Source organism: Miscanthus floridulus, chromosome 2, assembly GCF_019320115.1.
Source record: "Miscanthus floridulus cultivar M001 chromosome 2, ASM1932011v1, whole genome shotgun sequence".
Classification (NCBI taxonomy): domain Eukaryota; kingdom Viridiplantae; phylum Streptophyta; class Magnoliopsida; order Poales; family Poaceae; genus Miscanthus; species Miscanthus floridulus.
Genome location: NC_089581.1, coordinates 125,524,296 through 125,550,040, shown reverse-complemented (window position 1 = coordinate 125,550,040; position 25,745 = coordinate 125,524,296). Strand labels below are relative to the sequence as shown.

The 25,745-nt window shown below is 46.1% G+C and overlaps 2 protein-coding genes across 4 annotated transcripts; one reads left to right on the top strand and one right to left on the bottom strand.

Annotated features, from left to right (window-relative positions):
• Positions 1-1,086: 1,086 nt before the first annotated feature.
• Positions 1,087-3,712, top strand: LOC136529251 (leucine-rich repeat protein 1-like). Its single transcript, XM_066522344.1, has 6 exons — positions 1,087-1,469; positions 2,030-2,101; positions 2,185-2,328; positions 2,550-2,621; positions 2,702-2,773; positions 3,318-3,712. The coding sequence occupies exons 1-6, from the start codon at positions 1,249-1,251 to the stop codon at positions 3,385-3,387; spliced, it is 651 nt and encodes a 216-aa protein (XP_066378441.1). The 5' UTR covers positions 1,087-1,248; the 3' UTR covers positions 3,388-3,712.
• LOC136529230 (transcription initiation factor TFIID subunit 4b-like) lies at positions 3,654-22,168 on the bottom strand. 3 transcript variants are annotated; one of them, XM_066522334.1, is made up of 14 exons: positions 21,611-22,166; positions 21,367-21,508; positions 19,258-19,748; positions 18,814-18,909; positions 17,786-18,613; positions 7,725-7,840; positions 7,565-7,652; positions 7,313-7,448; positions 7,177-7,232; positions 7,045-7,101; positions 6,810-6,956; positions 6,050-6,121; positions 5,720-5,978; positions 3,654-4,278 (listed from the first exon to the last, which is right to left on the bottom strand). In XM_066522334.1, the coding sequence occupies exons 1-14, from the start codon at positions 21,644-21,646 to the stop codon at positions 4,127-4,129; spliced, it is 2,676 nt and encodes an 891-aa protein (XP_066378431.1). In that variant the 5' UTR covers positions 21,647-22,166; the 3' UTR covers positions 3,654-4,126. The 3 variants fall into 3 exon arrangements, with proteins under 3 accessions (XP_066378431.1, XP_066378421.1, XP_066378424.1); XM_066522324.1 differs by having other exon boundaries at positions 7,045-7,232; positions 21,611-22,168; XM_066522327.1 differs by having other exon boundaries at positions 7,045-7,232; positions 17,786-18,601; positions 21,611-22,167.
• Between the last annotated feature and the right edge of the window lie 3,577 nt (positions 22,169-25,745).

The window sequence follows — 25,745 nt, the reverse complement described above, 5'->3', positions numbered from 1 at the left end:
ATTAAGGAAAATTTGTACCAAAATACAAAATATTCTATATCATGAACCCCCTCCCTCCTCTGTCTTTATGGTAGGAAATACTAAACAACTGGTCGATAGTTAAGGAAATAGCAATTGAACTACTCCCTTCATCCTAATTAGTGAGAGGTAAGGTGGTCTTTTACCAGGCTACTTATTTTGCTGTTGTTTGTTTCGCTGGAATTTGGCTTATGCTGGTTGTGAGAGAAAAAACATTGTTCGTTCGCTACAAAGTACTGCGTGCAGTAGGGCCTTTGTCTCTAAGGGGGTGATTGGTTGCCCGAACCAGGGCGTCCGAAGGATGATCCCTCCGTGCACTTGCGCCGTATTTGGTTGCCCCGCTCGCACCTTTTGCCTGCATCTTTTCATTCGCTTGCCCTCCTCCATTCCGCACGTCTCCGTTTTCTCGATTTCTCCTTCCTTCATGGTGCTGGATGACTTGATTCACTCAGGATGCAGGGACCCATGCGTCAGACAACAAAAAAACTGATGCATGCATGCAATCAAACACAATCCCGTCTCGTACTAGACCAACAGCAAAGACAACCAAACACGACCACTTGCACAAGCTCAATCCAGCTTCTTTGGTCCTGCATAGCCTGACCATCTTGGCTCAAGGGTCTACAACCAATCACGCCCTGAGAGTATAACATGTACCCAGCGCTGAACATGCATGGTCTGAACTCTGAGCCAGACATGAGGAGTTCCCCAAGACCAACCTGATTTTCAGTTTACGTAACTGGGGCCTGGGGGAGACTCCGGCGGAATCATGGAGAAAGGCAATGTAGATCTGTGAGGCACAAATTCCGTGCCTCTTCCCATTCATACTACGAGTAATTTGCATGAATATAAGGGTTACTACTCAGGTGCAGAGAGTGTGAGCGGGAACCCCCGCCGGGTACGCATCGCATTTCGGTCCCTCTCCCTCGTCGTGCTTGGTCCACAATGGACCGTGGACTTGCACTGCCCTCTGCCGCCCGTCGCCGTCCTCGCTGTACTGTAGCTGTGCTGACTTGACCGCCCACAGGACCACAGCCACGGCTGAACCCAGTGCACGCAGCTTCCTGCCCTTTTCCACTCCCTCTACCAGCACAAAGCTGAAGCTGAACCGGCGGCTCCCATCCCCCATCCTTCCTAGCTCCGCCGCTTCCGAGCTGCCCTCCTCTCCTCTGCCCCCATTTCCTTCCTTTCACACAGGAGAGCAGCAGAGCGCAGAACCAACAGGCAACGATGGCGGCTCGCGTCCTCGCCGCGCTCCTCGCCCTCGCCCTCGCCCTCGCCGCCTCCACCGCGCCCGCGCGGGCGTCCAACGACGAGGGCGACGCGCTCTACGCGCTGCGGCAGCGGCTGTCCGACCCCAACGGCGTGCTGCAGAGCTGGGATCCCACGCTCGTCAACCCCTGCACCTGGTTCCACGTCACCTGCGACCAGGCCAGCCGAGTCGTCCGCCTGTGAGTTCTCCCTCTTCTCTTCTTCTCTTCTTCTCTCTTCTCTCTTCGCTTGCACGCCACCGGCGGCGATCTCCCCCTTGCTTCCGCTATCCATCCGAGGTTCCTTGTGTTCCTGTATGGATTGAACGTCTCTGTTCGGTAACTTTGGCTCTTGGTATAAGAATTCGATGGTTGGATTGCATCTTCAAAAGGAGAAAGGCCATCGGCCCCTGTTTTGAATTGATCACACGGCGACCCGCCTGGAGACAAATCTTTGTTTCCGAGATCCAGGGTGCCCAGCTGATATGTGCCTCACAGATTATGTGTGGAGCCATAACAATGGATGATTGGACGGTCTAGTCCTCCAATGACCTGTTCTTCTACAATTTCTTGGTCCGTTGGCCCCCCAAATTGCCCATTCCTACGACGGGGGGATTTCTTTTTTTTTCTTCTTCTTTTTTTCCCCAAAACATCTCTAGGAGCATAACTACGAATACCAAGCTTTCGTACCGTAACTTGTATCTTGTTAAGAATTCGATGATCATGTTATCTGACTCTGTCCTTTGTGACAACTGTTTCAGGGATTTAGGCAACTCCAACGTCTCCGGCTCCATCGGCCCTGAGCTCGGCCGCCTCGTCAACCTCAAATACCTGTACGTATTATCTGAGTTCTACAATTTCTGATGGAGAGTGGAGCTTGATTGAGTTTTAATGGAAATTGGATTTTCATCTGCAGGGAGCTATACAGGAATAATCTTGATGGCGAGATCCCGAAGGAACTGGGCAACCTGAAGAATCTGGTCAGCTTGGACTTGTATGCCAACAAGCTCACTGGAGGAATCCCCAAGTCACTTTCCAAGCTCGACTCACTCAGATTCATGTATGTATCTTCTCAACGGTTGCTTTGCTAACCACAAAAGCCATGCCTTGCTTTTTAGAAGAGCAAGTAGTCAAGTACTCTCAGTTCATTCTGAGTTAGAAATGGACAAGTGGTTTTTGTGATAATTCAAGTCCATAAGAGATTTGGTTTGGATCTCTATGAGCACGACAAAAAGCTTTTCTCAGCTGATTACTGAAACTTAGTTGTGTCTCTCTTGATAGGCGCTTGAACAACAACAAGCTTACAGGATCAATTCCAAGGGAGTTTGCCAAGCTCTCCAACCTGAAAGTCATGTGAGTGTAGACCTTTATCATATTCAGCTGTTTCTTTAGTTTCCATGGTCACTGATTGTTGGTATATCCTTGACATGCAGCGATTTGTCTAACAATGATCTCTGTGGAACTATTCCTGTTGATGGACCTTTCTCAACCTTTCCTCTTCGAAGGTATGCCTCAAAGCTTACTTACTACCAGTACCATATAGTATTCAATATATATGACTACATATGCTGTGGAAAACGCCGACAGATTGAAACAACAGCTGGATTTTGCATTTTGCTAGATTTCGATTCTCTAATGTCATCCCTAAAGGAATACTACCCTCCGGACTTTGCACATCTCTGACCGCTGTTATCTTCGAGAATGTGCTCTTAAGATCCTCCAAATTTATGAGATTTTGCAAGTGTGTTCCGATACAAATCTACACATATATCGTACATGTTACCAACTAAATAAATTAAAAGTTATTGATGTTTGCAGTTTTGACCAAATCTTATCCTAGATGACATGTTTTTATGACTTGGTTGATAGATCCTCAAAACATTGCACAAGATTGATTAGAACCTATGTCAGCTAAGAGCCTAAGACTATACATTGATATCACATTGTTTCAATGCTAGATCGTTGAACTTGTATTTTCCTCAACCTACTAGAACTTCGATGTGAATCCATATGATTTTGATAAAGCGCTAACACATCTCTACTTTCCAGCTTTGAGAACAACAGCAGGCTCAACGGTCCAGAGCTACAAGGATTGGTTCCCTATGACTTTGGATGTTAGATGCGATGCTGATGCACAACAATCAACAATGTATCCCGTCCCTAGTTGTAAAGGAGGAAAAACAAGATAGTAGTACCAATAGAAACCTAGCTTGAAGAATAGCCGTGACTATATAAATGTATAATATTCAGACAAGATTTGAGGGTGTCATAGCAGGTCCTGATATTCTGTGTGCATTCAGACAACAGCATAAAAAAATGTATTCAGACAAGTTCTGCTTGGCTGATTTATCTCGATGGATAGCTGCTTTTATGCAGCTGTGTTGATATTTTGCAAACCCAAACAATCCATTCAGAAATGAGGGTACATATTGTTCATGAATAAATTCAAGCCTCCAATACATACATTTCATGTTTTCTGTACAACGGTGAAAAATGTTGGTTATAATTCTATCGCATGATAAAAGAATAGGACACTTGGCAAGTCATAAGCATCTCAAGGAACATCCTACTCCATCTGCTATACAAAACGATCACGTTGTTCATGCCAGCTGAAGTTGGCTGGGCACTGTGACCAACAGATAATTATATAGAGAAAAAAATACTGAAAAAAGAAACATTTGCAGACTATTCCCTTGAAAAACAAAAATGGCTCCAGGGAAACGCTGGCTTCGCAAGTAATCGTCAAATCCCCGCAAAATTGATCGGTCAACCAATCAGCCCCATCGCTTGGTGATTGGGCCTCATATTGACCAAAAGATGCCCCTCTGTAATATGTTCTGCAATGATTTTACTGCAAATTACTTTGCAGATGGTTCTGTCAATGGCCTTCCATATAGCCGGAAAAGTAACGAGGATTTTGACATCTGAGGCTCTCGCTCAAGTGCTGCGACCACATCCTTTATGGAAACACTCCGTGCCACTTTTGTTAGAGGTGACCTTCTAACACCACCTAGAAAAATTGCAAAAGATTTATAACTAAGAAAACAAACTAGTACATGCATGGTAGATATTACTCAGTTTGACCTAACCTAGAAAATTCAGTATTTAAAATAAATTTGTTCATATCTTACATTCTAGAATATGTGTTGTTTATACATTATACAAGTTAATCAACTTAGATTATTTGGTGGTACCCTGATAACAAAGGAATGGTATTATCGTCTTAGGTTCTATCGAATTTGAAATGAGGTCATTTTAAAGAATATTTCTAGTTTTTACTGAATTAGTGTTGGTAGAATGGCACATCACTAACATTTTAAAATGGATAAGTGTACACAACTTCAAAATAGAAATCCAGGGATGACATAGATGGCAGGGCATACAGATGTTTTGCACATTAGGCTCATAAATTCTACATCTGCAACTCGCCAATTAACATTTCATGGGTCCAAAGACGCAAATATATTTTTCTTTGCATAAGATGTTTAAGTTATTTTGAGTACAAGGACGATGAGCTGGGAGTGCTATTTCAAGCACTCCATTCATATTTTCTCGTCACGAACTTTGTAGGGAACATGATCTCTCAAGTCCTTCACCATTTTCATGTCATTCAGAGTTTGTTTAGAATGAATCCCAAATGGTACTACTGCTGAATTTTTGCTTCATTTAAGAAAATCATAAATGAATGGGCTTAAAAGCGTCAAGTTCCTTTTAATCAGCACATATATCTTAGACAGATTCCTTCAAAAAAACTAAAATAATTGCAATTGCACAGAAACAAAATTTAGGTTCTGTAGTGTTCTGACAACCCTATGCTACCATTTGAATAACAAATTGATGATTTATAACAATAAAAACAAAATCTTAACCATATGAGGTAACATGTGAGGCTTGAGCGAGTTACAGAGTTCTATTGCGTTCAAAAAAAAAAAAAAAGAGTTGCGGAGCTCTTCCCAAAAGAACATTGAGCTGACCCACACCATCGCACACTTATAACAGCAATGAATGAAAATAAAAGGATACAAAGTATGCTGTGCACTGCATTTCCCTGTTACCAGGGAAGTCTATAAGTTTGAAGTTTCAGTCTGTATAAACAAATAGCAGAATAAGCATCTTATTGTTGAGAAATGTCTCAACTACTAATATCATGGTACCACCTGAATACAAAAGGTAAACTTAGCCAACTTGACATACACAAGCGGACAAGCCACCCAGACAGCATACACACACTCGGAACCCTACTACTAACCTTGAACAACATAGACCGACTAAATTGGGCTCACGGTACGCAAATTTAGTGTTTATATCAAGTTGCAAATCACTATTCTAATAATTATTATAAGACTATATGGTTATGTGTTCAAAATTCAAAACAAGAGAATACAGACCACTCATGTGCAGTGCACTCTTGTTTAACAGCAAGAATACAAGAGAAAGGAGATCAGGCTTACCAGATCCAAGCATTGTGGAGTAGCCTCTCTTTTCAACTTCCTGTTCTTCCCTCAAGTCTTTCCCAGATTTCAGTGATGGCCTGTGTTGCAACATGTTACCTGGTACAGAGCCAGAAGAACCATCACCTCCCTCACTTCTCTGCTTATTTCGTTCAGCTAGCAACTGCCACTTTGACAGCATGTCATCTCCCCCAGCTGCAACACGTGCAGCAACATTTGCAGCTGTAGTTCGCATCTTATCATCGTCCTCCTTGTAAGTCTGTATACAATAAACAGAATCATCAACAGCTCTAGTGTACAAGTATCCCATTACTATGGACAGAGACTAACCTTTGCATGCTTTGACAAACCACGGGTCTCGTTTTTGTCTTTTTCTATATCAACATTTGCATTGCCATCTCCCTGCACATACAAATACACTCATTAAAACTACCCAGTCCTGAAAGCTACACCAAGAACACTAATTCAGACATCTGATAATTGTCGTAGTATCTTCCAAAAGATGATGCACTGAAGAAGCATGAGGCCATTGCTCTTAAGGCAGTATGAGTAAAGGAATCTCACTTAAGAAAGAGGTCAAAACAGTTTTTGTTTAACGGGGAAAAAGGTGGCCAATTGGAATCTGCCTCATGCTATATGTGGTTACTGATCAGCCACATGTAGTTTGGTGTGGGATACCAAATGTATCATTCACAACAATGGATGTGATTTGGAATCAGAAACTCCAGTTATTAACCATATATTTACTAGCAAACTTGCTTGACATAACATTAGCACATACTAGAGAAGTGTTAAACTACATATAACCAAGGTTCTTAAGGTAGTAATCATCCTGTGGGGACTTGGTTACGCCTTGTCACCTAGGCGACACATAGGAGGCAAGAGGCACTTGTGCCTACCTAGATATGCCTTGTCGGCTAGGTGACTCCTTAAGAACCTTGCACATGACATATATTGGCAAACGAATATTATAAGTGGTAAAACTGTTCCAGTAAAAGAGGCAAGCGTTCCTTATTCAACTTAGATCATTAAATCATGATTTATGTGAACAGAGATTAAAAATCAAACTGAAACATCGTACAGAACTAACATCATTTTGTTTCCTAATTCTCTCAGCATCTTCAGCCTGCTTTTTCTCCCACTGTTCTCTTGCTTCTCGGTTCACCCTCATAATATGACTGCGAACATCTGAGGATAACGGATAAAAACGATGCCTTGACTTTTCAACATCAACCCTCTACAGACAATAAGAACATGTTTAGTGAATTCAAAATCTCAGATAGTTTATTGGGAAGGAAAACTGAATGAATTTAAAGATACCATACCTGTTTTGAGAACCTTATTATACTGCTTATAAACCCCCGTAACCTCTCCTCAACACACTGGTAAAATTTTAAGTTAGATATACATAAGCCAAAACAGGAAAGGCTTTTAGCAGTTTTACAGGATAATCTCACCATGGACAGACAGCGTTCCACATCAGTGCCAATGACCTTCAAATTACATTTACTCACTGCCCAAACATCATAGTCAGAGAATAGATGCCAAAAGAATTTTTTATCAAGTGAAACATAAAATGATGGAGGTCTTAACTGATTACTGCTAATTTTTGGGTCAGGGGTCCCTTCCGTAGAATGAGCTTTTCTTCTTCTAGTTGAACAACTTTCCGAGCAGCTTCTGAAACTCGACTCTCTTCCTTTGGACCAGAGAAAAGTTGTTCCTCTTCTTCCTGGCAGAAAGGACAAACTGTTATACCTTCAAAATTCATCAAAGCAATAGGTGCTACATGGCAAATGTCACTGCACAAAGCAAATAAACATAACAGGTGAATAAGAAGTCATGTACCCTCAGATTAACACCACTAACTGCAGTGACATCATTAAGCTGGTCAATGCTTTGTTCATGGAAACCTCCAGATACCTTCTGCTTTTTGCTGACAAAACATAAAACACATCAGAGGCAAAACAGATTGTAATTATAGACTAAGAAAAGGCATTGAACTTACCTAGATGGTGGAGGGGATGAGCCTAATGCTTCCAAAGGCTTCTTCTGTCCAGAAGATGCCTTCCTCTGAGGTGTTTTAGAAGCTGCTGCAGGAGGTGCTTGCACAGAAGATTGAATCTAACAATAAAAGCAAACTAATTAGAATACAATGGCAAAACAATCACCCACAATGCTGAATTGTGACAATTGTGAGAATCAATAAAAGGCAAAAAAAAAAAAAAAAGAGCGAACACATGAGATTCTATAAGAAATGAACAGAACTCAACCAAGCATGCAGCCATGGATGCAAACATTTTTTTCTCGAACACCACAACAACAACAACAACAACAACAAAGCCTTTAAGTCCCAAACAAGTTGGGGTAGGCTAGAGTTGAAACCCAACAGAAGCAATCAAGGTTCAGGCACGTGAATAGCTGTCTTCCAAGCACTCCTATCTAAGGCTAAGTCTTTGGGTATATTCCATCCTTTCAAGTCTCCTTTTATTGCCTCTACCCAAGTCAACTTCGGTCTTCCTCTGCCTCTCTTCACGTTACTATCCTGACTTAGGATTCCACTACGCACCGGTGCATCTGGAGGTCTCCGTTGCACATGTCCAAACCATCTCAACCGGTGTTGGACAAGCTTTTCTTCAATTGGCGCTACCCCTAATCTCTCACGTATATCATCGTTCCGAACTCGATCCCTTCTTGTATGACCGCAAATCCAACGCAACATACGCATTTCCGCGACACTTAGCTGTTGAATATGTCGTCTTTTTGTAGGCCAACATTCTGCACCATACAACATAGCAGGTCTAATCGCCGTCCTATAAAACTTGCTTTTTAGCTTCTGTGGTACCCTTTTGTCACATAGGACACCAGACGCTTGCCGCCACTTCATCCACCCTGCTTTGATTCTATGGCTAACATCTTCATCAATATCTCCATCCCTCTATATCATTGATCCTAAATATCGAAAGGTATCCTTCCTAGGCACTACTTGACCTTCCAAACTAACAACTTCCTCCTCCCGAGTAGTAGTGCCGAAGTCACATCTCATATACTCAGTTTTTTTCTCGAACACCATGGATGCAAAACCCATGTTTGCATGTTAAACCCATGCAAACATGGGTTTAACAAGGTATAAACATACCATTAATGCCCCCATAAAATTACAATGTTTTTACTGTTATCCACTCCATCCTTTTGTCCGATAGGATATTTATTGCATTGCTAGTTTTTAATAATTGCACGTTTTCACTACATAACATATAAACTAGATTCCTTGTGTTATGTGGTTGCACACATATACAAGCCACTCTGAAAGATCTGATATGGGTCATCAATCATATACAATCACAAATATAGTACGGAGTGGACTTGGATGAATAGGTTAATGAGTTCTAGCACAAATTCTACATGGATCATGGAAGTACTGAGTGTTGATCCCTAGCTGCCCTGCACAGGTAAGCAACTAGCATACCAGCACACACACTCACTCACTATGGCTAGAGGTAGAAGAAGAGATTGAGAACAGCGCGCACAAGCACCAGCGTTGGCCGAAGCCCTGCCTTCTGGTTTGTGGCAACTGAACTGAGTATTCCATTGCCCTTTGGATGGAATATATACAACTCTAGTTGTACCTTTACCAGGTACATAGTTGTTGGCCAACTACCTACACCTAAGGTACAGGGTACACCAACTACCTACTCCTAAGGTACAGAATATACCAACTACTCCTAGCAGTACAAAGCTTACCTCAGCCCACTACCAAGTCATGGCTGATGTAATAGCTACCAACTAATGTACTAGAGGTGGCCTATTGTAATACTGCTACAGCTACAGGAACTGGTCGACAGAGCCGATCAATTCCCAACTCCCAACAGGGAGTGGTCGGCCGAGCCGACCAATCTCCAACCAAGGAGAAATGGGGAGCAGCAGATTATGTCTAACAATTCTTCCCCTAATCCTGCTGCTAGCCCGATGCCTTGACTTCATCCATGCCAATCATCTTCCTCGGCTCCATGAACCGCAGGCGTCCGAGTGACTTGGTGAGGATGTCAGCGAGCTGTCTGCCGGTCTCGACAAACTCGATGACGATCTACCCTCCAACGATGCAGTCCCAGAGGAAGTGGGACTTGATGTCGATGTGCTTGCTCCGGTCGTAGAGGACATGGTTCTTGGCGAGGGCGATGGCGGGCTAGTTGTCCACCATCAGAGCTGGCGGGTGAGCTTCCTTGCCGGTCAGCTCGCCTAGTAGCCGGCGCAGCCAGACAGCATGGCACGCCGCCGTGGCCGCTGCGATGTACTCCGCCTCACAAGTCGATAGCGCCACGATCTTTTGCTTCAGCGACTATCAAGCAATGGGAGCCGCTCCAAAGAAGACGAGCACGCCGGAGGTGCTCCGTCGCCCAACAATGTCGCCCGCCATGTCCGCGTCGCTGAAAACAGTGAGCTCCGGCTCACCTTCCTTTGCCTTGGGGGGTGCCTCACTGAACACCGTGAGCCGCAACCCACCCTTGCCACCACTCTTGGGGAAGATGATCATTTGATCGAGCGTCCCTTTGACGTAGCGCAACAACCTTTTCACTGCCGACCAGTGATCTTCGTGCGGGTCTTCCATGAAACGGCTGACATACCCAACCACGAACGCAATGTCCGACCGGTTATGAGTGAGGTAGCGTAGCCCGCCGACGATACTCCGGTAGCGCGTCGCGTCCACCTTTGCAACAGTGCTGTGCTTGTTCAGCTTCAGCCGCTCCTCCATCGGAGTCGCGCACGGCTTGCACTCCGCCATGCCGTCATGCTCCAGCAGCTTCTCCGCGTAGGCACGCTGACCCAGGGAGATGCTCTGCTTCCCCTGCCTCACCTCGATGCCGTGGTAGTAGGAGAGCGCACCGAGATCACTCATCTTGAAACGAGCCGCCATCTCACGCTTGAAACCATCAATGTCCTCTGCTCGCGCTCCGGTGACGATTAAGTCATCCATGTACACGCCGACGATGAGCTCCTCCTTCCCCCGTCACCGCGTGTAGAGCGCGTGCTCTGTAGTGCAGCGAGTGAACCCAAGCTCGCCCAAGGTGACGTCGAGCTTGGCGTTCCACGCCCCAGGGGCCTACCGCAGCCCATAGAGCGCCTTGCGCAGCTTGAGCACCATGTGCTCAGCGCCCTTGACGGCGAAGCCCGAAGGTTGCTTGACGAAGACCGTCTCCGCGAGCTTGCCGTTGAGGAACGCAGACTTAACGTCGAGGTCATGGACACGCCAATCCTTCGTTGCTGCCATGGCCAACAACAAGCGAATGGACTCCATTCACGCCACCGGAGCAAAGACTTCCTCGAAGTTGATGCCCTCACACTGCACGAAGTCGTGGGCGACGAGCCGAGCCTTGTACTTGACAATGGCGCCGCGCTCGTCCCGCTTCACCTTGTAGACCCACTTTAAGCCGATCGGCCTGCAGCCTACAGGTGGATCTACCAGCTCCCATGTGCCATTGTCCTCGATGGCCTTCATCTCTTCCAACATTGCCCGTCGCCAATTGGTGTCGCGTTCAGCCACTGCGAACGTCGGTGGCTCCTCGGCACTAACAAGGAACAGCTCTGGATCGTCGAGCACCCGACTCGCCAGGCCTGTTGCCCCTACATTGCCGACGATGTTGTCCAGCCTGCAGAATCGGACCTCGCCATCGTGGAAGGCATCCATGAACTCGCTGATGTCGCTCGGAGGGGAGGTGAACTCGATCGGTGGTCCCCGGCTTCCCTGTTCTGCTGGAGTGGTCGGCATCGCTGCTGGACCGCTCGCACCACTGCCGGAGTGGTCGGCATCGCTGCTGGAGCGCTCTGCACTGCTGCTGAAGTGCTCGGCACCCCCTCTGCAGTGCTCGGCACTCCTCCCGTAGTGCTCGGCACTGCCCCAGGAGTGCTCAGCTCTGTTGCTGGAGTGGTCGGCACCTCTCCAGCGTCTCCACCACCGTGGATGACCATGCGCTCGACGACAAAGGTGATGGTGAAGCCGCCAGCTTCCCCCGTGCCCGGACTGTCCCAGTCCCAGGCCGCCTTCTCATCGAACACCACATCCCTAGAGATCACCACCTTACCTCTCTTGGGATCATAAAGCCGATAGGCCTTGCTGCCCTCCTCGTAGCCCAGGAGCACCATCGGCGTGCTCCTGTCTTCCAGCTTGCCGAGGTGAGGCTTGGTGTTCTTCACATGGCCGACGCAGCCAAATGTCCTGAGGAAGGACACATTCGGCTTGCGTCCATGCCAAGCCTCGAACGACGTCTTGCCCTTCAGGGCCTTGGTGGACGCGCGGTTGAGGATAAACACCGCCGTAGTCACCACCTCTCCCCAAAACTCCTCCGGCATCTTCTTAGTCTTCATCATGGATCGAGCCATGCCGACCACCGTTTGGTTCCACCGCTCCACCACGCCATTCTGCTGTGACGAGTACATCGCGGTGTGGTGTCGCACCATGCCCTAATCCGCGCAGTACGTAGCGAATTCCATCGAAGTGAATTCGTTGCCGCGATCAGTCCGCAGCACGCGCAACTTCTTGCCGCTCTCCGCCTCCGCGCGAACCTTGAACTTCCTGACCGCTTCCGCCGCCTTGGTCTTACTGGTCAGAAGCTGCAGCCACATGTACCGGCTACAGTCATCCACCAGCAAGATGAAGTACTTGCGCCCGCCGAGCGTCGCATAGGTCATCATAGACCAGCTCGAGGGTCTTTGCCGCGCGGTACTTCGCCGTCTTCAGGAACGGCAGCCTTCTTTGCTTCCCGGCCAGGCAGCTGTCACACAGCTCGCCTGCGTGCTCGATGTGAGGCAGCCCAGTCACCATCTTCTCCAGCTGACCAAGAGCGTCGAAGTTGAGATGTCCATACCGGGCATGCCACAACCACGGCTCCTCCGTGCAGCCAAGCAGATGGGCTGCTCCACCTTGAGGTCGATCAGGTACAACTGATTCCGGGACCTCCTCACCTTGGCAAGAAGCCGCTGCTCCCGGTCCCTGATCCTGAGGACGCCGTCCTTAATCAGTACCGCGCTGTCGCGCTCATCCAGCTGGCCAATGCTGATGATGCTTGAACACAGCTGTAGGATGTAATATACATCCGTTAATGCGCGGTGCTCGCCGTTCTGGCACCTGAAGATGATGGTGTCGCGCACTCGGATCGTCACCCTTGAGCTGTCACCGAACTTCACCGTGCCGGTCACGTCGTCGTCGAGCTCGGAGAAGGCTGCCTTGGAGCCTGTTATGTGGTTGCTGGCGCCGGAGTCTAGGTACCACCGCTGCTCCTGCTCGCCGCCCACACATCCGAGGTGGACTTGGGCGCGCGGTTCGTCGAGGTTGACAGCCTTCAGAGCCTTCCCAGGCCCTTCCACCGCCATCCCCTCTCCCTTCTCCTTGGCCTCAACGTCGTGCAGTGCATAAAACGTCGCCATCAGAAGAGTGGCCTCATCATCATCATCAGCTTACGCTAGATGAGCCTCAGCCTTCTTCTCCTGCTTGCGATTTGGGCACTCCTTTCCCAATGGCCCGTCTTCCCGCAGTGCCGGCAGGCGTTGGGGTCGACCTTCTTCTTATTCTTCGAAGAAGCCTTACCGCGGCACTTGCCATCGCCACCGCGGTTGGAGGAGGCTTCTCCGGACTTCTTCTCCTTCATCCGGGCAGCCCACTCCTCTTCTGTCAGCAGCAGCTTGCCGCTGTCCGTCGTTGCTGTTGCCTGCTCCATGCGCTCGTCCACCGCCCGCAGACGACTTGTCACATCCTCAATGGTGACGGTGGACAAGTCCAGCATCGTCGCTATGGAGAGAGCAATCTGGATGTACTTCGCCGGCACGGAGTGGAGGTACTTGGAGACCGTCTCTTCTTCGTCGATGGTGACGCCGTGGCTCTTCAGCTTGTTGATGAGCGTCTGCAGGCGGAGGGAGAAGTCCTCCACCGATTCACCACTTGAGGTTGATGTACTCCTGCTTCTGCAGCTGGACCGTCGCCTTCTTTGCGCGGTCGGAACCAACGCACATCGCCGCAACGGCCTCCCACGCCTCCTTAGCAGAGCTCTTCGCCCCCAACAGCTCCCTGTACTCTGCTGGCACAGCAGCGAGGATGGCTTCCAACGCTGATATGTTGTCTTCTTCGTTGTCGGTGCCCTCGTCAATGGCATTCCAGAGCCGTCGGGCTCTGAGCTTGACCTTCATGGTCTCCGCCCATTCGTCATAGTTCGTGCGAGTCAGCGTCGGTCGACTAGTGCCGCTAACCTCCCACACCATGCGTACAACCTCATGTTATGGCTGGGCAGCCACAGCAGCGCCTCTGCTGTCGCCCATCTCCAAACCGTCCGTCATCGCCAGCGGTTAGTCCAGCGACGGGGCTTGTACGGCTCTGATACCACTTGTTGATCCCTGGCTACCCTACACAAGTAAGCAACTAGCTTACCAGCACACACACTCACTCACTATGACTAGAGGTAGAAGAAGAGATTGAGAACAGTGCACACACACACTCAGCACAAGCACCAGCGTTGGCCGAAACCCTACCCTTTAGTTTGTGACAACTGAACTGAGTATTCCATTGCCTTTTAGATGAAATATATACAACTCTAGCTGTACCTTTACCAGGTACATAGTTGTTGGCCAACTACCTACTCCTGAGTACAAGAGTACACCAACTACCTACTCCTAAGGTACATAGTACACCAACTACATACTCCTAAGGTACAGAATATACCAAGTACTCCTAGCAGTACAAAGCTTACCTCAGCCACTACCAAGTCATGACTGATGTAATAGCTACCAACTAATGTACTAGAGGTGGCCTATTATAATACTACTACTGCTACAGGAACTGATCGGCAGAGGTGATCAGTCCCCAACTCCCAACAAGGAGTGGTCGGCCGAGCCGACCAGTCTCCAACCAAGGCGAAATGGAGGGCAGCAAATTATATCTAACACTAAGGAGTATGGATTTGTAGGGAAGTCATTGATATTGAGCTTTTCATCTGCAGGACTTATTGCACTTAGGTTTGGGAATTGTTAGGAAGCTACAACCCAACACCGTTAGGACCTTTTAGTCTCTTTTCTTAAAGAAAAAGTCCAGATGCAGAATATTGTTGGAACAAATTACAAAGGTTTGTAATAATTGTAACACCGGGGGTCTAATATTCCCTTATGGCCTAACCCAATGTGGGGCAAGCCCTCATGTTCAAAGCACACTGCTTCCAGTTTCATCCTTGCATTATGTCAAAAAGTTAACCTGGAGGTGCTATGTTTGGAAATCCAAGGCTCACAAGTCAGGCCCAACCAACTCGGACTGCAAACCCAACCAGGAAAAAATTTTCCCATCAGGCTCTGTCTTGGTCCTTGGGAGGGCCCAGGTTTGATATTCATCTCAGAGCAAACTTTGGGTTGAGGTCAGAATTTGTGATTTCAACTTCAGGTAGCCCGAACAGGCCGACATACCCAAAAATAGAAATGAAAAAAAACCCTCATAGGATTCAGGCTGGTACAACCCAGACCATTTATGAGCCATAACCCCTTGTTTATTTCCTGATTTCTGCTCCAACCCTATCGTGACACTGCAAGCTGACTTGTGCCATCCTGCACGGCCACCGCAGCTGCAGCCATGAGCTCATGAGCACGAGGACGAGCCACCACCCCAGCCACAAGCACGAGCTACCGTTGTCCGCCAGCCATAAAGATCACGAGCTGCCGCCACCTTAGCCATGTCCTACGCTACTCGGCCACCCGAATACCCAACGCAAGCTCCTGAAGTAACCTTGGACTTAAAGAATTTTGGTCATGGTATTACAATAATCTTCCCTGTTGCATATGGCATGTTCTGCAATTATCAGACAGCATGAGTTGATCACATCTCAGTAAAGACTACAACCCCTGTGGAGTTAAAGCCATTCAAATTTGTGTTCATGATATGATCAAGTGATACATATTCAGAAATTGAGAGCTTTCCAAAAAGAATATTCTATGGTGTTTGCAAAAACTTTTCGGATAGCAGTATAGCACTTGTAGTGGAAATATAAGCTGTTGCAAGTGATTAGCAGTAACTTGTTTATGATCAACTGTAAGTCAAATTTAATTCTTGACATTCCACTTCACAAATGATTTCATTGCACATTGATGCAAAGTGATCTAAAGGAGACACATTCAAATGACATGCTGATTACAAAACTTACTTGTCCTTGCTCAAAACACTGCTTAGTTAATAGAGATCAAACTCTGCATGCAACAACTTAATCTTCATGGAGTGACAGAAGACTCATTTACTAGATCATGCATCAATCAGATTGCCTGTTGCTATATCGTAAGGGGTACCTTTAAGAGCTGCCACAAGTTTCATAGCAAGATTATTTGGATCTACTCACCCTATGATTTATTATTATAACCTTGACAGCATACATCAAAGGTAGCTTGAGATCCAAATTATGGTCTAAATATTCAACTAAGTCAAGAAAAATCAAAGCAGGTCTACCCTTCAAGTATGTGTTCCAACTACTGACTCTACAAGTGATATGTGGCTGCTAGGATTGAGAGGGAGAGAGAGCTGAGGGAGAGGCGACGACGGGAGGGCCACAGTACCCACGGTGCTACAGTAAGACAGGTACTGTTCACGGACGTAATTGTGGCGGCTGGGGCTGCGAGGGAAGCCGGAGGCCAGCCGGGGGCCTTGTCCACGGCCGTGCAAGAGGGAAGGGATTACCTTCTTAATTCTTGCTTGATTAGATTAATACATCTCCTCTCCTTATATAGAGAGGTTTACTTGACTCCCAAGCAAGACTTAATTGACCCTTAAGCAAGCGACCCTTATCTCTAATTAACCCTAACACTAGCGGGCTATACCGCCAGCCTAGGCCCAATAGGCTCATAACGTACTCTAACAACAAGCTTCAGGTTGCTCCCTTACTGCTAAGTTAGTCAGTACTTCACACGTTCTGGTAAAGGAGGCATAGTTAGATCGTTTTGAGTGCAGATTTGGTGCCCAGGGGGGCTGGTGCCCACGTTAGCTAAAATACCATGTTGCAATGTTTCAAAATCATTACAAAAATAATGGATGTAGCACACATGAAGTTGAGCATAGCCGCAACAATTCAGTTTGAAATTCATCCTAAATGCCAAGAAGCAAAATAGACAAGCAGTCAACCTGGCACTGTTCATCATGTGCTGACATTGATGCTTCTGTTTTCTTAATCTCGGCATCAAAGATGAATTTCAAACTGAATTGTTGTGGCTATAATTAACTTTAGGTGTGCTGCATACATGATTTTTTAGATGATTTTTGAAACATTGTAACATGGTATTTTAGCTAACAAGGGCGTCATATGATTTTCCGATCGTTTTTCCAATGCATGGTAAGTCCAATAGGCTATTATTTTCTTCTTAAAGAAAGACAATTAGCCAATTACCTAAGTAGAAATAGCACAATCCACTCTATAAGGGCAATGTGCATTAAATTGCGTCGGCTGCCAAGGCTTTTTCCGCTTTTTCACTAAATAGTCCTCCCTTGCTATTATTTCCAAGTTTCTCTGTAGTATCCCTACATAGGCTTCTATCTATGATAGCTGTCCTTGCTTTAGTTGGCAAACAGGCCGGAAAACTAACTGATGAACTTGCTGAACTTGCTCAACTGATCAATATCAAGTTTCAAGTGTAGTTATGAGTAAATGCAGCTTGGTATGGTCATATGAGTTTCACATAGAAGTTTGGCATTGGCAAGATCAGCCAAGAACATTTCAAGGTTTCATATAACTTAATAAAAAAAAAAGGGCAGCTCCAGTGCACGTAGCTCCTGCTTGCGCAGGGTCAGGGAAAGGGTCTGACCACCTGGGTCTTTTGTACGCAGCCTTTCCCTGCATTTCTGCAAGAGGCTGTTTCCAGGACTTGAACCTGTGACCTCATGGTCACAAGGCAGCAGCTTTACCACTGAACCAAGGCTCCCCTTCATATAACTTAATAAGAAAGATAATGCAAATTGTCAAACAATTTAAACCTTCGGGAAGTAATGTTTCCGAAATGATTTTTTATGTGCAACTAAAAGTACAAGAAAACATATCAACACAATAGCAAATTAATACATACCTGAATTTTAGGCTCTTCTTGAATGCCATGAGATTGAGTCTGACTTAAGCTTGTTGTGGTTAAAGGCTTAGGTGCACTCAATTGTGGTGGCTGGCTTTCCGTGCCAGCACCGACTTTTGAAGATCCCAGGGCTTGATTGACTTGTTTTGCATGCATCGCAGCAAAAGAATTCTGTGAAGATTCAGAATTTGGGCTAACAGTTTCCTTATTCATATGTGCTGTTGGAGCAAAAGAATGAGTTTTTTGCTCCTTGTTTGCTGATTGTTGCCTTGTAGATTGATTACTTGGCGCATTTCCAGACACTATGGATCGTGTTGGCACACTCCCAGCTACTGTGGTCACAGCTCCCTGGACCAATTGTGCTCTTGGATTGGAATCTGCCATTTGTGGTCTAAATGGTGCAGCTGGACCTCCAACTGGCCGCGGAAATGGACGTGCATGAATACTATTTGCCCCAAACACTGGTGAGGATGTCTGTGGATGCTGCATTGTTTGTACTGGTATGGAGTTATTGGGCGGACGAGTTTGTAACATATGCACCCCTTTCCCATCCGACATGTTTCCCATTTCATTAGCCTTATGCAAATTGGTTTCTGAAGGTGGATAACTCGTATTACTCTGCATTTGGCCAGACGAGGAAGGCCGAAATTGAGGTGGTCGAGTGCTGTCAATAGCTTGTTTCATAGGGATGGTGTGAGCCCCTGGATATCCCTTCTGTTCATCTCCTATCATAGAACCACTGGGAACAGTCTGCTGACCAGAAACTTGACCTGATAAAGAATAGTTGCTTGGGTTTGTCTGAGGGCTTCGCTGTGCCTGAGCAGTGTGCTGACAAACATGAGTAAGTAACCCCCCAAAACAAAAGGTGCTGGTAAGAATGACTACAATAAGACTACATGCAATGCTGATAGATATACAGGCAGACCTAACTTATAAACACTAAAAGTACAAAGCTAAGCAACACTTATAAATGGCGGCAAGCCAGACTATGTTTACATATAACAAAATGAAGTCGAAAGATTATTTACCTGCATTTGATATTGTGAAGCAGCTTGCTTAAGCAATTTATCACCAACAATATTCCTTACAACTTTTAAGAAGTGTTCCTTGCTGACTTCATTTTTCTATTAAAAATAAAAGATCAAATTTAGAAAAAGGATAAGCAGATTAATGGCTTTCAATGAAGTTCTATAAAAACCAATAAAAAAATCCCATGTGATTACTTGAGACTTACTGACTTGAATCAATATGTATGTTATAAGAGAAAATTAGTATTACTCTAGTGCAGTAGTAATAAAAATATCCGAACCGATGTTTGTAGGAAATAAAAGTTAATACTGTAATCCATATTTCTATTGTTCTGTGATTCCGATATGTTTATTAGAGCTTTCTCATCCTTGGACAGATTGACCGAAAGTTTCCAGTAAAAAGCAATGACCAAATATAAAATTAAGAAAAAACAATATACAAACCCGCAACTTGGCGAAAATGGACTGCACTTGCATATCCCTGTCTTTGTCAAGGTAGCGTCTCAAAATTGGAATTAACATGTGAAATGTAACAACTGGGGCTTTTGCTGTTGTAGTTGCACCATTTGTTTGGTTTGTGCCTGGTGTTTGTTGACTCTTCATTTGCTGCATAGATTGCTGCTGAGTGACAATTGGTGTTTGTTCACTCTTCATTTGCTGCATAGGCTGCTGCTGAGCAACAATACCTTGTTGAGATGTGGTCCCAGGCTCTTGCTTTGCCTTAAGTAAATCACATTCTTTTGGTGTATTAGTAGGAAGGGGGTTGTTATTAGAACCTTGAGAAACCATTTCAGGTCTTGACGGCTGATCATTTCTAAGTGCATGTGTCTGTTCCTGTTGCTGGCTCTCCTGGTTTACAATTTCATTCTTTACTGGATCTTGCCACTGACCATGACCATGGTTTAATAGTGACTTGTGTTCCTGAGGTAAAAGTCCTGCAATTGGAGGTCAAATTATGCAGGAACCATGTAAGTACAGAGTATTAGACTAAATTGATAAAAACAATCACATCATAGGTCAGCAACCAAAGGGGGGCATTTAAGATAATAGTATATGGGAAAAGAGTAAAATGCACCATGGGTGCTGAAAATTGTGCGTGTCTGTGATCTACTCATGGAACTAGAAATTCTGTGCAAGCCAGACACTAATCTAGATTTTTGGGACATCCTGGATTTCTGGTGTCAAGTCATTATTATTAGTACACCAGAGAGAGCAGTTATCCAATCAGAAGGGCCCCATATTGACAATACAATTGAAGTCATTGGAAGATCCAACTATGTCACAACTCAAGCAAGAGCTTTATAATGCCCCTTAAAATGGAAATATACCTAAAAGTTATGTTGAAACTTGGATGAGGCCAGCTTTTGAAAATATACATATATACCAATATATGCTTCCTTCACATGATAGTTATACTTTTGCTTCCATATGAAGTAATGCTTATCAAGCGAGTATAGGTTAGAAAAACTGAGGACAGTGAAATAAAAAAACATAGCATCACATGCCAAGCTAAGACATGGATACAAAAAAATTGTACTTTTGCTTACTTGCTGAAAATGTTCCTAATGTAGTCTTCACTCATAACACCAATGCCAAAAAAACTCTGGTTCAGATCCTCCAAACAAAAGGGAAACATAAATACCATACTCCTAAAGAGAATACCATCAGAACTCCCTAATTACGTTCTTTTCAAGTTCTATTTTTGTTGCAAAGTCCATCACAATAAGAATAGAAGTGTAAATTCCATTCTCTGTTCCAATCTCGATAGTCCAAGGGCCACACAAACACTCGTATAGAAACCACTCTACAATAATTTTTGTATCAGAAACCCTAACATGTCTTCAAGTTCAAATGAGTTTTTTTGGCAGACTTCATACCTCCATGACCAACAGTACAAACATCATCCAATCTGATTCAAACTCAAGCACAGATAATCTTAAAATAAGACCTACATATTGGTGACAATAACTGAATTAAGTCAGACACCCATAGCTATTTCTAATAAATCTTAGGCTAACTTCAGAAACCTACATGATTTTCAAATCCAGAGACTATTATTTGACCCCAAACGCCTTGAGCACCTTTTTTTATTTCAATGCAATCAAGAAGCATTAAGCACAACTTATTTCCTTACGACAGATTGCCCAAGTTTCAGTACTTCAGCATTGCTTTCCCTACTATTTTATTTGTACTGCAAGAAGACATAAATGTCAAACCCTATTCAAATCAAACTCAAAGAAACTTGCTTCTTGTTTGTGATGTCACAGACTCCATCAGATAGTTGAGCCAACCTATTTTTGAAGGTTGTCTATGCAGTGCACACAGTAAACAGAAAACTGGAGTCCAGCATTTCCAACTCTGGAGCTGCATTCTGTTACCATAGACAGAACAAACGTTGGTCGAAGTCATGTTTTCCCCCAACCCAAGAGCCGCATTATCCAAAACCACCCGTGCCGTTTCTTGATTCCTATAACCCCCAATTCTCGCCAAAAGTAGAGCACGCCGCGAATTCGAACAGAGAACAGAAAGTGGCAGCGGGGTCTGGGGGCTCACCAGCACCGTGATCCGTGGGCTGGGACGAGGAGCAGGAGGAGCCGGCGGGGACGCTGGTGCTGGTGCTGGCGCTGGCCTCCACCTCGCGGTTCAGCGCCGCCGTGAAGGCCTCGACGTCGGCACCCGAGTGCAGACTCTCATCCTGCGCAATTCGGAACAAGAAGAAGGGCACCGTTCCAATCAAATCACCGCCACATAATCCGAAGGCAAAAATGGCAAGAGAGGCCCAGGTCAGGCGGGGCACCTCGTCGTCCTCGAGTAGCTTCATGATGGGATCCATGGCGCGGGGAGCTCGGGCGGCTGGTGGCGCGAGGTCCCGTCTCCGTTGCCGCTCGCCTCGCCTCTCCGCCGGCGCTCCTTCAACGAAGGAACGGGAGGAAACGAAATGAAACGAAACGAAACGAAATCCCCCTTGTGCTGTGCGGACAGGAAGGAAGAGGGCCGGCTACTTTTCCCCAAGGCGCCTCCGTGTCTTAGATGGATGACCTCTACGCTTACTGGGCTGTTGGTGGGCCTTCCTGTATCTGTCTAAATGGCCCGTCTTATAACTCCTTTTTTTTATAGGTTCTTATAACTCCCTCTGGATGAACATGAACTTGGTATTCCCCCTGTTCAGCGTCCTTGTAGCCATGCACATACGTCCGGACATTTATAGATTGCGATAGATGACGTCTATTAATATTAGATACTTAAACCATTTTGTTAATGACATGATTATTTTCTTAAAATATTTAGAGAATCAAGTGGAACACTTTAAGTATTCGCATTTACAAACTAGGTAATTTAAATGGCGTAGTAGCACTACTATCACATAAGATGGTAGCAGAAAACTGGTTGTAACATGGATAAAACTTAAGTGTTTTTAATGGATTACAGTATAACATATATATTTAGCCATTCAATCACTCGGTCACTTAGTCACTTGATCATTTAGCCACTTAGCTACTTGGCTACTCAACCACTCCGCCGCTCAGTCACTTACCCAAGGATAGCATTGTAGTCACTTGATGGGTTGGCCATCTCTAGCACGGGGAAAGCAAACCGACGCATCGTCCTACGTGTCACCAACTTGATTCGGTTCGTCAACTAGAGTAGACCGAACCATGGAGGAGAGTCGATGCAAGCTTTTGCATCGGTTCTTCGGCAGCCATCGTCAATAATAATGATTTCTCCGCCCGCCGGGGAGCCCGAGGAGGTCGTCTCCTCTCCGCTGCTGCTGCGTCAAAGGGTCGCATACTTGAGCTCTCATCAACTGCACCACTGGAGGACGATGAACCGGTTTTTTGGATGCATCGATTTGGCGTATGTGGCACTCTCTCTCCTAGACGAGTCGACCCATGACTACGGATGCTCTAAGTTACTCAGACACTTGGTCACTTTGGCACTCAGCCATTCAAGTACTTGGCCAAGAAGTCACTCAGACACTAACAATATAGTGGACTCAAGCACTTAATCATTCACAGGGACAGGCCCACTTATGTTCAAGGGTATTCTTGAATATCCAATTATATGTATAGTGTATATATACATGTATGTGTAGGAGAAAGAAGAAAATAAAGCCAAAACGAATATCCTGTAACTGTGAATTCAACAGACGTATTCTTGTGTAGCTTTTTTTCCCCACTCGATGGCCGGCCCAGCGAGGCCAGTGGCATGTCGCCCAATTTCTCCCAACACCAGGCAGCGTACAGGGCTAGTCCACGACTCCACGAGTACAAGAGCCAGGTTGGCGTGCGCTGTGCGCAGTGGTGCACGGGGCTGCGAGCGTGTGACCTGACCGGCGATTCGGCGAGCATCGGTCGGCGCAGCGCGAGCCGAAGGGCGCAGTGCCTGGGGGCACCGGGCACGGCGCCACGGGGGGCTACAGGTTCTGGTCGGCATCGTGCTCTGTTCCTGTAGAGCACACCTTGAGTTAGTTTGATTAATGGTTTAAATTTACCAAATTGCTAAATTTTTTTTTACCATTGCTTATTGAACTGCTAAACGAATTTTACCGGTACAAATCAAAATTTTAGCATGGCATACCCTATAGAATTCCGAGTCTGCCACTCTACCTAGGATTTGACAAAATTTTAACGTTCACCATTTGGTTTTAGATTATAAAAAAGATTAATACCTCTTCAGGGTTTTAAATACCTAAGTTCAAAATCCTGGATCCACAACTAATCACTTAGTCAGTCGGCACTCAACCACTCGGCCACTCCACCAGAGATAATATAGGCCCCGTTCGGCTTAACCGGCTTGTTTTTTTAGCCGAAACATTATTTTTCTCTTACAACAATTTAACCAGAACAGTGTTTTCAGCCAGTTTCAGGTCCACAGTAGCCTCGCATGCACAGTCGCTCAACCAATTGGTCACTCAATCAGTTAGCCAGTTACTTGGGGACCCAGCCTTCTAGGAACTCGGCCACAAAGGCACTTAGACTTATGACGAAGCTTGAGCTGTTGAGCTGTTACGGCCGCGGATGCCTCCGCCGGATTCAGAGTTACGGAGCTTGAACTGTTGACGCCACAACGCTTAACCTCCATCTATTGATGTGTCCCTATTGGAACAGTTGGAGGCGCGAATATGCATCCTGCTCGAGACCCCGTTAATCCGCAAGCAGAGGCTGAGGAGGACTAGGACACCTTCAATGGTGATATCGGTGCGTCGGAGTGGGAGGCTGGCTGCTAAGACCAATGCCTCCAACCCGACTGTCCAAGCACAAAATGTGCTGAAGCAAAAGCTGAGGATCGCAGACATATCGGACCCTACGGCTTTGGATAGTATCAAGGCCTTCTTCACCACCGTTATCACCCTCCAAACAGGAGGCCCTTCAAACGCTCTTCGCTCCATATTTCGATCCGGTTGCCATGAAGCTGAATCTCACTGGCTTCGAGCACGACGCTCTTTAGCCACTGAGTCCAGGCCTGCTGTGTCCCTATGCTTGATCCTCCTCACGGTCGCTAAGTAGTTTCGTTTCTTTTGTAATCACAACCATGTGACCTCTGTCGGTGTTCGACTCGGTAATCACAAATTACTGTTCCAGCTTTAAATTGTAAAACTCTCCTTATGCTTAATAAATACCGTGCCAATGGCACGTCCGAGAAAAAAAACAAAGGCACTCAGCCATGGATAATATTGTAGCCTCAGTCAATCAATCACTTAGCCACTCAATCACTCAACCACTCAGTCACTCAGTCACTTAGGCATTTAGACGCTCCGACACTCAAACTTGATCTAGAGTAGTGTATCTTAATTTCATAGTGATAGGTTACTTTAATTTAGATGCAAATTTAGGTGTTACGTGATGCATTTTTCATAATGATAAAGATATCATTTTAAAGAACAAAATAGTTCCAATGGCTATTAGTAGAGATGCTCATTAGAGTCTGCCAAATTAAGGGTAAATTTTTTCTTATTTTCCCGCTGCTAGCTGACAATGCAACCTATTCTTTGTTCAACCTGGGCAGATTGCTTGGCGAAGCCAGTATTCATCTAGCGAACAAACATCGATCCTTGCTAAGCAAGGTGAGTTAGATCAAGAAGTTGTGCTGCACAGATGTTAGATCCAACGGCAAACAGCCCGTTCGTTTGGCCGTGGCTTGTCGTAAACGATCGTAAATTTTCAGCTGAAACAGTATTTTTCTCTCACATAAACCAGCCAGCAGTACTTCTTCACGAACCAGCCAACCGAAAAATAGGCTTATATATGCATGTGTAATATTTTTAAGTCACCTTGTTAATTATAACTCTTTTGTTATTCGCATAATATAGGAGCAAGTTATCAAATTACATGGTTTTAGCTATAGCTCCGTAAATAAATTAGTAGAAGGCTCTAATGATCATCATCGTCAGCAACGCCAACCATTTGCTCGACCATAGCTTTGGCGAGGTTGGCCCGACTGGCGACCTCTACGACCTCCTTCCACACCGCCTTCTTTGCCTCACCGTCTTGGCACAACATGTGAACCCAGCAGTCATCTGTAGCGTGTACCAGCCTGCCTGTGCACTCCAGGTACTCAGAGGGAATCAGGTTGCCGCTGCCGTGAGACCCTGCTCGTGGCGGCCACCGGCACGCCGTAGATTATACTCCTGGACCAACGCGCGGAACTCCGGGACGGTGCGCGCCACGTCGTTGTGGTCCTATCGGCAGTAGTGGAGGCGGAGCATCGTGTGCTTGCTCCACTTCGCCGTGGTGCCGGAGCGCAGCGCGCCATCAACCTTGGAGTCTGCGGCGCCACTCTGGACGAGGTCCATGGCCACGAGCGCCAGGTCGCGTGGGTCCCTAGCCGCCATGCTGCACTTGTCTGACCGCAGCGCCGACTCGCAGAACTGCCTGGTGAGCCCAGGCCCTCTGTAGTGGCGCCTAGTCACATTGGCGCACGTTTTTGCCACC

What these genes read in the sequence shown, in the direction of transcription:
- LOC136529230 (XM_066522324.1), bottom strand. Translation starts at nt 21,646, where the DNA reads ATGGATCCCATCATGAAGCTACTCGAGGACGACGAG. An exon ending in CCATTTTCGCCAAGTTGCGG is followed by an intron (nt 18,910 to 19,257) that starts GTTTGTATATTG and finishes TATTTTTAATAG; the next exon opens with AAAAATGAAGTCAGCAAGGA. An exon ending in CTCCACAATGCTTGGATCTG is followed by an intron (nt 4,279 to 5,719) that starts GTAAGCCTGATC and finishes CAATTTTTCTAG; the next exon opens with GTGGTGTTAGAAGGTCACCT.
- LOC136529251 (XM_066522344.1), top strand. Translation starts at nt 1,249, where the DNA reads ATGGCGGCTCGCGTCCTCGCCGCGCTCCTCGCCCTCGCCCTCGCCCTC. An exon ending in GCCAGCCGAGTCGTCCGCCT is followed by an intron (nt 1,470 to 2,029) that starts GTGAGTTCTCCC and finishes CAACTGTTTCAG; the next exon opens with GGATTTAGGCAACTCCAACG. An exon ending in CTCGACTCACTCAGATTCAT is followed by an intron (nt 2,329 to 2,549) that starts GTATGTATCTTC and finishes CTCTCTTGATAG; the next exon opens with GCGCTTGAACAACAACAAGC.